Source organism: Pelobates fuscus, chromosome 11 (assembly GCF_036172605.1).
Source record: "Pelobates fuscus isolate aPelFus1 chromosome 11, aPelFus1.pri, whole genome shotgun sequence".
Lineage (NCBI taxonomy): Eukaryota > Metazoa > Chordata > Amphibia > Anura > Pelobatidae > Pelobates > Pelobates fuscus.
The window spans coordinates 40,269,630-40,284,272 of record NC_086327.1 but is presented as its reverse complement, the minus strand read 5'-3'; the positions used below and the strand labels follow the sequence as shown (position 1 = coordinate 40,284,272).

General features: G+C 45.5%; 1 protein-coding gene across 4 annotated transcripts in view; it reads left to right on the top strand.

The window, feature by feature from the left end:
- Positions 1–14,643, top strand: part of LOC134578157 (circularly permutated Ras protein 1-like) — a 110,331-nt gene that overhangs the window by 79,342 nt on the left and 16,346 nt on the right. For all 4 annotated transcript variants that reach the window (XM_063437161.1, XM_063437160.1, XM_063437162.1 and 1 more), the window contains 3 exons: positions 1,757–1,908; positions 10,162–10,243; positions 13,910–14,037. In XM_063437161.1, coding sequence (XP_063293231.1) covers positions 1,757–1,908; positions 10,162–10,243; positions 13,910–14,037 — 362 coding nt within the window. The remainder of the gene's footprint in view (positions 1–1,756; positions 1,909–10,161; positions 10,244–13,909; positions 14,038–14,643) is intronic.

Sequence of the window (14,643 nt, the reverse complement as noted above, 5' to 3'; positions counted from 1 at the left end):
TGACAAAACATGAAATTTTATATTGGGCTGTTGTAGCTAGGGAAGACTGGTGGTAGCTGGGATGGGTTATAGTTTTTTGTTTTTTCTATACCAAACCCCACCAAATTTAATTTGTCAGATTGTTTTTAACCCCTTAAGGACACATGACATGTGTGACATGTCATGATTCCCTTTTATTCCAGAAGCTTGGTCCTTAATGGTTTGACAGATTGCACTGGGAAAGCACCAGGACACTCTTAGCACCATAACCACTACAATAGGCTGTATTATTATTATTATTATTATTATTATCGCCATTTATATAGCGCCAACAGATTCCGTAGCGCTTTACAATAGTAGTTATGGTGCTTAAAGTATTCTTTTAAGTATTGTCTTTCTATGGAAATGCCCAGAATGGTAGAATTCACTCACCGCTTACATAAGTTAATAAATAAACAGAACTCTGAAAGAGCAGAGTTGTACATTGTGTATTTATTTAAGAAGATTAGGGCAGGGATTATGGAAGGATTTTTTCTGCCCTAGGCAAATATGCATTTCCTTTCCTGTCTATTCTTGATATATACCTTTCCTTGTGTCGTGTAATTGTCAGTTGGAAATCACACTACTGTTATTCTTATTAAGTCTTTTCTTGCACCAGGTTTCATACACTGGGTAAGAGATGCTGAAATGAAAACGTAAAAAAAAAAAAAAAGTTAATTTAAAGTGCATTCATTTCCTATACATTCCTGCGGTGGGCTATGCCCAAACCAAGAGTGACCCAGCCAGTCAGTATACTAGGATACTCCCATAACCTTCTAATTCACACAAATCCCTGCAGATCATGTTGTTTTGATTGCAGCAGTGAACTCCCAGAAATCCTTGCTGTATGTCCTCCATCATGTATGGTAAGAGTATTTGTATAGGGGAGCATATCTTCTCACTATCACAGATTTAGTTCTATGTGTTATGCTGCTTGAACCTTCACATATTTCTTGAAGAATGAGCACATTTTATAGTCCAGGGGATCTATGCCGGCTCCTTTTCCCTAAACAGATCGGGATGTCTGACTGTCTGTCCATCCATATCTAAATCTATTGTTATTTTATCCGGGGGAACATTGGAATGTGCATATCTAGTGATTTTTTTTCTTTCTCTTGTGCTGTTTTATTTATTTAGAGTTTATTTCGAGTTTTGTGCAAGCTTGCTACAATATTCACCGTGTTACTTGTTACAGTGACACAGTACTAGCAACATCTTGCTACATTCACACCTACATGCACTTCTAGAACTGAATTTTGGACTTAATAACTGGACTTGGTTTATATCTAGCTCTGGACGTTTAGTAGGATATCTACTCCATAAAACCTGTTAGTGGATACACCCCCTCTATATAATTTTTTTACTTTGCAGATTTTAAGTGTGGTACGGTCAATGTTTAAGTCAGTTGAGCTTACCTTAATTTATTTCAGCATTGTTCTTTACCCCCTCCTTTTTAACTATAGTTTTTTATTAAATGATATATATATATATATATATATATATATATATATATATATATATATATACATACACACACACACACACACACACACGCACCTCTCTCTCTCCCCAAGTATGACTTGTTGGGAATTCAAAGAGACTTTCAGATGTATTTATTTATTCATTTTTGTGCGTTGCTCGGGACATGGCTATAATCAATGCTAACTTTGTAAATACTAATGATGCCTAATCCTACTGGGAAATATTGAAACACATTTTTTACATTTTTTGTTTAAAGGTGAAGCTACATGGCGATGGTATGTCAGAACCTCAGGTTCTGGAAGATTGTGAGCTTCTGGATACAGACTACTTAAAATCACAGGGTGAAAACCAGCCGCTACCAAGGACAATCGAAGAAACTTTGGGTTCACTGGAGTCACAGATTGAAAAGTAAGTAATTCATGAGAATTGTTTATATTGGCTAGTCACTAAACACAAAAAAAAGAACAAAAACAGCATAGCGTTATGCAACATGTCTACAGTTTTTCAGAGACATATTTACACGCCAACAGGAACAAGGAAACATGAAAAGGGTGAAAAAAAAAGGGGAAACTCAGACACAACCGTTCAAACAAATCATGTCTGTACCTTTCTGTGACCCATGTTCCCCACATTTCGTGATAGGAGACCAATAAGTGATTAAAAAAAAAAACTGTCAATTTATCAACTTTGTAGTGGTTATGGTGCTTTGTAGTGGTTATTTTTGATTTAAAAAAAAAACTGTCAATTTATCAACTTTGTAGTGGGGCCACTGATTTATGATTTCCGAAACAATGTGCTATTGTAGAATTATTCCCTGGGATATGCTAGGCGCCACTACTTTCAACAGAGAGCTGGAAGGTCCTGCTTTTGATTCTTTATAGACAGGCCAACCCCCGGAGTGGATAAGGAGGGGGAGCATGACTGCTGCCCGGAGAGGTTGCCATGGTGACAAAAATTGATACAATGTTTGGGATGAACTTGGACCGGGGTCACTGGGAAATACTTACCAGACCACTGGAGAGCACGCTGAGGGAACCTAGCAGTGCTGTTTCTGGTCACCTTAAAAAAGAAAAACTGCTGTTACTGTTTTAAAACTGCTGTTCCAGAATTTTGCCACTGCAGTTAATAACCTAACATCATGGCTCATGTCCCTGACATGCCCAGAGAGGCTCTACTCACGATTTTGCAGGCCTTTAGAGGACACACGGCGCAGAGTCCTATGCTGCACTGCTTCACAGCGTCCAAAACACCCAGGAGTCTCAAGAGGGGTCGGGGCCCACCAGAGGACGTCGTACCCGCCGTTCCAGGCCGCCATCCAAATTGTCTCCCAGTCCGGTGAGGAGAGCCAGGGCTGTGCCACCAACTACTACCAGTCCAGGGCCGAGTGAGGCTGGCCCCCTGCGGAGGAATCCGGTTTCCGGAAGAAGAAGGAGCGGGGAGAGGTGTTCCACGCGTCGGATGGCCCGGTCGGGGCCTGGCCATCAAGATGGCGGATCCCAAGATGGCGCTGTGGGAGAGGTGAGGTCGCGCAGTCCTCACCCTTCTCTTCCGGCTGCAGCGGATGTGACGTCAGGGCGTGCGGCCGCACGCCGGAAGAGGCGGGGCGCCGCACGCCGGAACGCCGGTGGCGCGTACGTGACGTCTGCGGGTCAAGGAGCGCAGACGTCACAGGCCACTGCCGAACCCGGAAGTCCGGGTGAAGATGGATCCGGGGATTCCGGAACGGAGCACCGCTGGCCCCCCGAAAGGGGAGATGGCCAGCGGGTGCAGGCAGGCCGGCGGAGGAACTCGCCAGGGCATCTTGGGACCACCAGGGAGAGGAGAGGGACGCAGGATTCCCCTCTTCTTCATCACCCCAGGAGACCTGAACGTGCTTCTGCAGCCACAGAGGAGGGAGGGACGCAGGATTCCCCTCCACACACCCACCCCAGAAGATCTGGAGCTACCATGGGGGTGAGCCGCCAGCCCCCTGGAGGGCAGGCTGGCAGGCTGGCCACAGGACCTGTATTGACGGATGGATCGGATGTGGAGCTGATGGAGAGACCCCTGCTCCAGAACCGTGAGTTGGAGTGCGCACGCGCTTGGTTAGGGACAGAGGGGGTCTCTGGGCTGGAACAAGGGAATACTGGGGAAGTCATAAAATTGCTGCGCTTAGTATTAGATCGCTTAGGGCAGGTTGGCTTAACTGCGCAGGACGCTTCACTTCCCACGGGGCCCCCTCCGTTGGGTTCTATGGAGGGTACTGCAGGGGGGCCGGTGTGTGACATAGCCCCCCTGGGGATGCATGTGTCGCTGGAGGTGAAGGAGAAAATATTGAAGGGTGAGTATGTGGACCTCATATCGTTAGTCCCTTTTGATAGGGAATCTGCGGATAGACCGCGACGTGGTGAGGCGACGGAGATTGGAAAAGGTAAGGAGCTCCCCCGTACCTTCGGTAATTGGTTGCAAGGATTTGCAACTTACGCTAGTATTTTGTCGACGAGGTTTCCAGAGCGGGCCCCGTCTTTGTTTTCTTATTTGGATTTAATCTGGGGGGCTTATAAAGTTTATGGGGGTCAATGCTGGTTTAAATACGACCAGCAATTTAGACAAAAAATGGCGGTTCGACCGCACATGCATTTTGGAATGCAAGATGGTAACCTTTGGTTACTTCTCATGACCCCGTGCCGTCCAGCCTCATCGTCCTTTCCTTCGGCCGCCGGCGCTCCTGGTGGAGCGTCGGCCGGGATCAAGAAGGGCATCTGCTGGCTCTTCAATGAGAGTCAGTGCAGGTGGTACAACAGTTGTCGATTTAAACATGAGTGTTCCCACTGTGGTGGGGCTCACCCGGCGGTTCGGTGTTTTAGAAGAGGAAAACCCCTCCCCAGGACGGCATCTAAGGATGACGCTCCTCGGGGGGAGGACCCCGGTACGGGCGGAAAAACTGCTTCCGTGGCTCGCACGGTACCCCAGGCATAGAGATGCGCGGGTGCTTTGGGAAGGTTTCACCGACGGTTTTAGGATCCCATTTACTCTGTCTGGGGAGGCGTCGTTTGCGCACAATTTGTCATCGATTCGGGGTAGGGAAGGGATTCTGGCGGCTAAGCTGCAAAAAGAAGTGGACTTGGGACGGATGGCGGGTCCGTTTTCCTTTCCTCCGTTTGATAATTTGCGGGTGTCCCCATTGGGCCTCGTTCCTAAGAAGGATCCGGGGGTGTTTCGGCTGATTCATCACCTGTCTTTTCCAGCGGGGGCTTCGGTTAATGACGGGATTGCGAAGGAGGATAGTCGGGTCCGATACGCTTCTTTTGATCGGGCTCTGGATCTCGTTCGGGAAGCAGGGCCTATGGCCCTGATGGCTAAGTCTGATATTCAATCGGCCTTTCGGTTGCTCCCAGTTCACCCTTCCTGTTTTCATTTGTTGGGATGTCAGTTTCAGGGGGAATTTTTCTACGATATGTGCCTCCCCATGGGTTGCTCGATTTCTTGTTATTGTTTTGAAGTTTTTAGCTCATTGCTGGAATGGATCGTATCGGAGGTGTCAGGTTTTTCTTCCCTCTTGCATTATCTTGACGATTTTCTGTTCGTCGGTCCGGGTCACTCTTCGCAATGTGAATTCTTGTTGGGACAGTTTAAGGCAGTTATGCGAGATTTAGGGGTTCCAGTGGCAGAGGACAAGACAGAGGGCCCGAAGGCGGTTATTTCCTTCCTGGGTATAGAGATTGACTCCATCGGTTTGGTCTTTCGTTTGCCCAGTGATAAATTGGGGACCCTTACGACCATGGTTGATCGGGTGAAGGGTGCGCGGAAGGTGCAGCTTCGTCAGATGCAATCCCTGTTGGGCCACTTGAACTTTGCATGTCGGATCATGCCTATGGGTCGGGTGTTTTGTAGACGGCTGTCTCTGGCTACTGTCGGCATTAGCCTTCCCCATCATTTTATTCGGGTCACCAAGCGGCTCAAGGACGATTTGAATGTCTGGAGTGAGTTCCTCGCAGGGTACAATGGTCGGACAATTTGGCGTCGAGAAGCGATATCTAACGTGGCCCTGGAGTTGTTTACGGATGCCTCCAGCTCCCTGGGCTTCGGGGCATTTTTTCGGGGACGTTGGTGTGCGGAGCCTTGGCCTGCTACATGGCGCGAGGCGGACCTGATACGTAACTTGACTTTTCTCGAGCTTTTCCCTATTGTGGTAGCAGTGGAATTATGGGGGGAGGAGCTTGCGAACAGGCAGGTGGTTTTCCGCACGGACAACATGAGCGTGGTCCATGTGGTGAATCGTTTATCATCTGGCTCGGTTCCAGTATTGGCTTTGTTACGCCGGTTGGTTCTGCGTTGTTTGGAATTTAACATTTGGTTCCGAGCAATCCATGTTCCCGGAGTGTCTAATGTCATTGCCGACTCTCTTTCTCGCTTTCAGTGGGATCGTTTTCGGGAGGTCGCTCCAGGAGCCGAGGAAGCCGGTCTGGTATGTCCCACGTGCTTATGGACCCTCGATTTCGGAACCTAGCAGACCTGTTCAGGAGATCGCTGGCTCCCGCTTCGTGGTCTGCCTATCGGGCAGTGTGGGATCGGTGGCTGGTCTTTGCGAGAGAGTTCGGTTTGTACTCCTCTGAGGGTAGGTTGCTGTCTACTTTGGCTTTCATGTCCTCCTTACGGGAGCGCGCAGCTTCGGTGTCATCGGTGGAACGCAGTTTAGGGGCTCTTTCTTTCCTGATGCGTTGTATGGGGTGGGAGGACCTTTCAAAAGAGTTCGTGGTCCAGAGGGTTCTTCGGGGATGGAGGAGAGAAAGGGTTCCTGATTGTAGACGGCCGGTGTCCGTCCACTTATTGGATGATCTCTGTGGGGTTCTCTCTGCGGTGTGCTTCTCCCCCTTCGAGGCGCTGCTCTTCAGGGTAGCCTTTTCTCTGTGTTTTTACGCTGCGCTGCGGATAGGTGAGTTGGTGGCCGCGTCGGCTAGGGCTCTGGCATCTCTTCGAAGGGGGGACGTTCGCATAGGGCAGAGTGGAGTGGAGGTTTTCATTCGGAAGTCCAAAACAGATCAGTTAGGTCGGGGGAGGTCGGTTAGCATTGGTGCTACTGGGGGTAGGTGGTGTCCTGTGGCGCTGGTAGGTCAATACGCGCGCTTACGGCCGGAGGCTGCAGAGTCCTTTTTGCTTCACGCAGATGGGTCAGTCTTAACCCGGTCTCAGTTCTCCAGTGTTTTTAAGACTAGTTTGCGGGCTTTGGGCATAGAGGATAAGGGATATTCTCCCCACTCCTTCCGGATTGGTGCAGCAACTCAGGCGCGACAGGTAGGGTTGTCCGATGCTGCAATTCAGCGCATGGGTCGATGGGATTCTCGCAGGTTTCAACTGTATATACGTCCTCATCTGTTATAGTCTGTTGGTAGTTATGATGTGTTGTTTTCTTCACAGGTTCCCCCCGGTATGTTTGGATCATCGGTCACTCCTTTATTTATTGGGCGGCTAGGCGCGCTGAGCACAGACCATACGGCCGGAATCTAGGGCTCCCGCATGAGCAGGTTAGGGTTCGATGGCGGGGGATACAGGGTTTGGAGTGGCACCAAGTGTATCCGGAGTGCGTCGCGCTCCGGCGCTTCGTGACCGGGTCAGTGGTTCTGGTACTTCATGCCGGGGGGAATGACTTGGGACGGTGCCGAGCTGTGGATTTAATTTACGCGTGCAAGCACGACTTGGCCCGCTGTATGGCGCTTTTCAGCGAGGTCACACTGGTGTGGTCCGAAGTTACTCCTCGACCGGCTTGGGGGGCGCTGCCACACGCCAGGGCGGTGGAGCGCGGCAGGCGTCGTTTCAACATGATGATTTCACGTTTTGTGCGTAGGCTGGGTGGCTTTGTGGCATGTCATGTGGAGCTGGAAGGGAACAACGCAAACATAATGAGGGCTGATGGGGTCCACCTAAACGAAATTGGGCTGGATATATTTAATTTGGGGTTACAGTCAGCCATTGAACAGGCGCTGGCTTCGGGGGGACGCAGTCCTCTCCAGGGATAGGGGAGAGGCTGCGGTGGCGGTTTGTCCTTCGCCAGCAAGTGGAACTGAGAGCAGTGCCCGGACGGGCTTGGGGAGTCGCAGCCTGGTCTGGTTGAGGACGGACTTCAGGCTGAAGAGGCTCTGGAAGATTTGTTGTGTTAGCTGTCTGCTGGGAAAACCCAGCAGCTGACAGTTGGTTTAAATTATGCTGGCTTAATAATAAAAGCTGTGGCCGTTGCCCTTACCCACAATTTGGTTGTCTGTGTTTTATTGGGGGGAAGGGTAACGGAAGATAAAAAGGGAGAGGGTCAGCAGTCAAGGCCAACCCCCGGAGTGGATAAGGAGGGGGAGCATGACTGCTGCCCGGAGAGGTTGCCATGGTGACAAAAATTGATACAATGTTTGGGATGAACTTGGACCGGGGTCACTGGGAAATACTTACCAGACCACTGGAGAGCACGCTGAGGGAACCTAGCAGTGCTGTTTCCCGCCCACCCTCCCTGGGTTGGTGTGAACACGGGATATGTTATGGTTATATGTGTTGTATTTGGTGTGTTTTCTTTTCTGTTTCTTTTGTCACAGCTGCGGTTTGTCCTTCGCCAGCAAGTGGAACTGAGAGCAGTGCCCGGACGGGCTTGGGGAGTCGCAGCCTGGTCTGGTTGAGGACGGACTTCAGGCTGAAGAGGCTCTGGAAGATTTGTTGTGTTAGCTGTCTGCTGGGAAAACCCAGCAGCTGACAGTTGGTTTAAATTATGCTGGCTTAATAATAAAAGCTGTGGCCGTTGCCCTTACCCACAATTTGGTTGTCTGTGTTTTATTGGGGGGAAGGGTAACGGAAGATAAAAAGGGAGAGGGTCAGCAGTCAAGGGTCATCTTAACAGCATTTTAGGCCAAGCAGTGCACTGGTGCCCATGCAGAAAGACGGCCCTGTCTGTAGGCTATAGTGGAGGCTTGGAGCGTCGGCCAGTTAGGAAGCTTAACTATTCTGAAGCATTTTGACTACTTACACTGGGCAAGCACCAGGATATTTATGGCACCATAACCACTACAGTATACTTTAGCAGTTATGGTGCTTGGAGTGTGCTTTTAATGACTTATGAAAGAGAGGCAACAGGCTCTGATAAAGTCCTTCTAGTAAAGGGTTATTCCAAGTATCATAACCACTACAAACCGCTGTAGCGTTTAAGATGATAACAGAGTAAGGGAATATCGTAAGGCAAGAAGATCACTTATGTTCCTTCCAATCCAATAAGCAGGTGAGGGTGGTATGCAATGCAGAAGTAAGAGCTCTCAATAGTATAAATCAGACTCTAGAATCAATATTGCTGTATTTCAATATCTGGTCACAAATAGCTGGCTTCTCATGGTTAATCAAAACTATTACAAGTAGCCCTTTGCAATATGTTTCCCAACAAAACTGAATTTTGTTTGAATTCCTAACAATTCAGGCAATTCAAAAGCTTACAAATTTCTGAATCACAGCAACACCAAACAGAAACAAAAATTGTTGGATCGGTAACTAATCAAATGGATTTGTTTCATATCCATTTGTTTTAATAAAGATAGCAAATAAGGTTATTAACTAAGCAATGAAAAAAAGCAAAATTAAGAAAGAGGGTTTTCTTAATTTTGATCTTTTATCTGTTCAATAGCTTGCTCTAATTTGGTATCCTTATACACAAACATGTATTCCTGACTTTATTGTTTTAAAAACACTGCTTAGGCTCCCCCCCCCCCCCCCCCCCCCACCCCACCCTGCATTTAAAAAGGTGATTTTACTAATCTTTCTTCCGTGGCCGAGGCTGTCTCGTAGCGGCGTGCCTTCCCTTGATCCGCCTCCTTGGCTGAGATCATCAAACTTGACAATTTCAAACAATCCAATTATTTTTCCATAGAAGACGCTGCATGCTCACCATAAGGATTAAATTGATTTAATGGATCTCTTAGGAGATGCTGATTGGCGCAGAGCTGCCTTTATGCTGGGCATGCGCAATAGCTTCCCAATGCTTTCCCATAGAAAAAAGATTATGAAAATATTATGAATAGTTTATATAACAGGCAAACACTGTGCACAAAATCCTCACATGGTAGGTTTATTCCTGATATATACAAACTAGCAATAGAATGATATGTTAATTAAAATCATAAATAAAGAAATCTAATTGAAATCCTGCACAAACTCTCCTGTCCTGCCCTACCTCCTTTCCAATTATTTTTTTTTTTAAAGTTAAAAATAATACATAAAGCCTGAAATAGAAGTGATTAAATAGAATGTCTAAAGGTGAAGGCCACAGGTAATAGCGTAAACTATTACAGTGTTATGTTGGAGTTGCTATAGCACTGAGCTCAGGAATGTGTCTTTTGTTGACATTTATACAAAGCACAAAACCTTATTCACAAAGAAGCGTTACACAATCAATGAGAAAGAAAGGAGTACAGATATACGATCATGATAAACCAGGTGATCCTATAGTAAAATTAGTTTGTTAATTGCTTTTAAGCTAGATGTTTCTATGTGACTGTTCGTTTTTTATGACAAGCATGGAATTGAGTCCTGTTTCATTATTGTTTGCATTAATGGTCATAAATTATATTTGATTTTTTCCCTTCTAAAAAAAAATTCTAAAAGAATTTTCATGAACAAATTTGTACGATTGTATTCCAACTCATGTCTTTTTTAACGTAGCCTCAATGAAACTGGAGCGACAGCGCTCGGACCTGCGGCACTGGTTTGCATTGCAATGGCTTCTCAAAAACCAGGATCCAAGGCAAGTGAGTTCTGCAAACATATACAATAGTTGTCTGTAGGGAAAGGAGAGAGGGCAAAGAATAAGACTGCAGCATTAGTACATATAGGAAGTAACTCTGTAGCTAATGAGATGATCAGGAGAGGGACGGTGTAGAGTTTAAGAGATTCTTTGTTTACGGGTAATTGAGAGCAGCTTGCAAGATTGACAAGAATGAAGAGTATCTAGGGTGGAAGAAAATTTAGAATGGACGGAAATCGAATCCGAGGACATGTAAATGTTCAGTGGTTTATGTTCCAGGATGTAAGAGGAGGCATAGAAAATTTAGAATAAAGACAGAAAAAGTATGTACAGAGGTAAAGGGATAAATTAGTTATGCATGGAGAACACAGACAATAAACATTTGGGTCTGCAACCTTAAAGGAATAGGAAACGGGAGAAAAGGCAGATATGCAAGCAGCAAGCACATAAGTGAGCAAAAAAAAAAAAAAAACAACAACAATATTAAAGAGACACTTCAGCATCAAATAAAAATAAATCACTATTTAGTAGATATACCCCCAATGAAAACATGCATGCATTTAACTATGCATTTTTTTCTGTTTAAAACAGTTTGAAAGAGTTACAGATTTCTGGTTTGAAGCCTTTTCAAACCCTCTCTTCTAGCGTCGCCCAGACTTTCTGTGTCTGTCCAATCACAGACTTTTCAATGCAGTTCAAGGCAGGTGTTGTGAGCAATTGCAGCCTCCTGAGTTTAGCTCCACTGAACTAACCAAACCAGGAAGTAACAGGTCCTATTGTCTGACTGACAACAAGGGGGTTGTAACAAGCTTTATTTATATAAAATTCTATTGAAATGTGTGCTTTCCGTAAAATGGAAAAAAAAGAGGACACTCTCTTCACACATAATACACTTTATCAAGCTGAGGTGCTTTAGGGGTCTGGAGTATCTCTTTAAGTTGAATTAAATAAAATTGGCCAATTGTCACTAATCAAAAAGGGAAGCAAATATAACCCTTGTAGTGCAACCTCTCAGGATAGTCCTGCAGTATGTGCTGACAATTTATATCACTGTATCACTTAATCAAACAGGAGATGACTTCAGTCTGGGTTGGAGACAAGAAGGTGTAGTTTTTTTTGGAGTACGAGTAGTATTAAAAAAAAATTGAAATAACCAAGTTTATCTAACTTTTTCCTTCTTTTTGTTCCTTTCCTCTTTCCTCTTCTTTTTAACTTCTTGAATGTTTTGTCCGCTTAACTCCTTTTTTTGTTGTTGTAATTATACGTTATGCTTTATGTGCTACTAATGTCATCGGTGGAGTTATTTTACCCACATGTGAATGCAGAATGTGCTGCAGTTTTGGAATACCTGATAAAACTTTAAATACAAAAAAAATTAAAATGAAAGACTCAGGGAAAGACATTCCCCTTCTGTAGCTGTGGAACTGCTGCAGGTGCCCCTGCACCGTGGCCTGCACGCTGATGGGGCCAATCGGGTGGCCCATGCAATTAGGGCTACCCGATGGACATATGTCTCCAGGAGCCCAGTCAGCGCTGTGGTCCTTTAATAGCGCGACCGGACCATTTTAATTATGTAAGCTACAGCCAGTGCTGGGAGGAAGTGACAGTACCGATCACTTCCTCCCAGCTTACTCCGCATGGGAGGGAGGAAACTGAGAGGAGGCCGTGAAGAGGGGAGAGCCAGACTGACTCCCATCATACCCAACCACCCTCCTGCACCCAAAAGAAAAAGAAACAGGAGGGTGGCTGAAAAATTAGCTGTGTGTGTTAGTATGTGTGTCTGTATGTATGTCAGTATATATGTGTGTGTGTCTGTATGCATCTCAGTATGTATGTGTGTATCTGTATGTTTGTTAGTATGTGTGTGTGTCTGTGTGTCAGTATATATGTCTATGTCAGTATGTGGGTGTGTATGTGTTTCAGTATGTGTGTCTGTGTGTCAGTATGTTTGTATGTCTGTGTTTTAGTATGTGTGTGTCAGTATGTATCAGTGTTTGTGTATCTTTGTGTCAGTGTGTGTATTTGTGTGTCAGTGTGTGTTTTCTGTGTCAATGTGTATAGTGTCTGTGTATCTGTGTGTGGTGTAGCGGAGCTCCAATACTACGACTAGGTATCTCTGCTGAATCCTCCTCGAAGCTATAATCAGTGATGATCAGTGAATATAACTCTCCCGCCAGTAACTAAACGAAACATAGTTCTGGGAGTGCAACTGTTTTTATTCAGCTAAATTTAGCCTTTTATGCACACATCCCACCATGGGGTCTCCATTGTCTTGTACATAGTGCCTGCCCAGGCGTCTCTGTGTCTGGGAGATAATGGAGTTACTGACCTGTAAACTAATTATCTCCCGCATACAGAGAGCCAAACATAAAACACCCCAAAATGCATTAAAACCACACAGGAAAACCACATGTCTTATATCCTGGGATAGCTTTAACCCGAGCGCCCAAATTGGCAAAATAGAGGCTGGATCATAAGGAATTGTTCGATCCCCACTGGGGTAAAATGTTGACGAGCTGCACATGAGTGCTGAGCGCAAAATAGTTTACGCACAAAGGTGGCTTTTTCCGGTTAAATATTGGGAACTCCAGTGGCCAAACAAAAGGGGCTCCCCCTGGTTCTCTGGGAGTGATTGATCCAAACAGGCTTTAGTACTTTTCCTCCAAATAGCGCTCTCCTGGCATGTCGGCAAGTGGAATAAACAGTCCTGCAAGTAGACCAAGAACCACGTGGTTAAGTAGCCGCATATGGTTCCACGACTAACCACCGCTGGGGTCATTCAGTTCACAAAAAGGCTGCTGTCTGCCAGGGAGCGTATGTTTGGCAATATGTTTGGTAGAAGGGAAAGTACTGAACCAGCAGATAGAGAATATGTTTTAAGTGTACAAGGACAGGGTCCACCACATGTGTGTTAGTGTGGGTATATGTGTGTAACTATGTGTCATTGTGTGTGTCTGTCTGCGTGTGTATCAGTGTGTGTAACTGTGTGTCAATGTATTTGCATGTGTGTTAGTGTGGGTGTTGGTGTATCTGTGTATCAGTGTGCGTAAAAATGTATGCACTACACACAAATGCACGCCTGCATTCAAACGCCAACATTCACACACATACTCCATACAAAAATATGCTTACATTCAAAACAAAATGTGTGTGTGTATATATATATATATATATATATATATATATATATATATATATATATATATATATAAAGAAACAACTTGTTCTTCCTGCACTCAAGCTGTAATTTAGTAAGTTGCCGGGTGCTAGCCAGGGCTCAAGTGTATCCAGAGAGCAACAAACTTTAGCTGCACTTTGTTTGTTCCTATATATATATACACAATATACACACGCTGCATCCACTACACTTGCACTAACACACACCGTGTCCACATTACACGTACTGCATCCACAAAACACACACCCTGTATTCACTACACACTGCATCCTTGTGGGCAGACATGGAAGCCCTTTGGGTGGGCTTGGAGGCGGGACCTATGGGTGAGCTTGGAGGCATGCCCCTTGGGGCCAGACCTTGAGCTGTGTTAGGGGCCCCCAAATTTTCTGATGGCGGCACTGCCCAACTATAACTTAGCATAACTGAGTTACAGTGTGTGAGTGACTCATTAAAAGGTTAACCTCTTCACTCTTATTGTTGCCCATCAGGTGATCATTTGCACAGATGGAAGGGCTAACACAGACTTGGGGAACTTGGAAGACATTGCAGAAGAATATGTGTACCAGTCATCCCGACTCTATTACAGTAACCTGGCAGAGATGGCTCTTCAGCACAGGTTAGAGTGTGGTCTGCTCTATAAGTACATTTTTATTTGTTTCTCGACTGGTCACCCAAATAAGCAACATTCCGTTGGTAATTATTTATAGTTAAATCAATCTAAAAGAGCAAAGTGTAAGCTCACAGATTATGGGATACTACCAGGATCGGAATACTTTACAGGAGAACTACAAACACCATACTCACTACAGCTCACTATATTGGTTGTGGATCCAGCAGTGCACTGGCACCCCCTAATGTAAGTAGCCAAACCATTGCTAATGGTTTGACAACTTACCAGGGACCAGACCACTCTGGGAACATATCTACTATAATGTACTTCAGTGGTTATGGTGCTTGGAGTGAGTTTTTAAAATGAGCCTGTCTTGTACACACAAGTTTACTTTAAATAAAAGACATTTCAAACATGTGTAGATTTAGATGTCCAATTGAAATTGAGTCTTGCAGGTGAATAATTTCTCTGCATACAGATGAAATAGTCTGATGGCATAGTTTGCACACCAAGAAATGCCTTCACAGCAGCTACATCGCCTACACTCTGCTTGCTTTGATTATTCCTCTAGCAATCCTGTCTTACATATAAGAGTGAAGTGACAAACATACC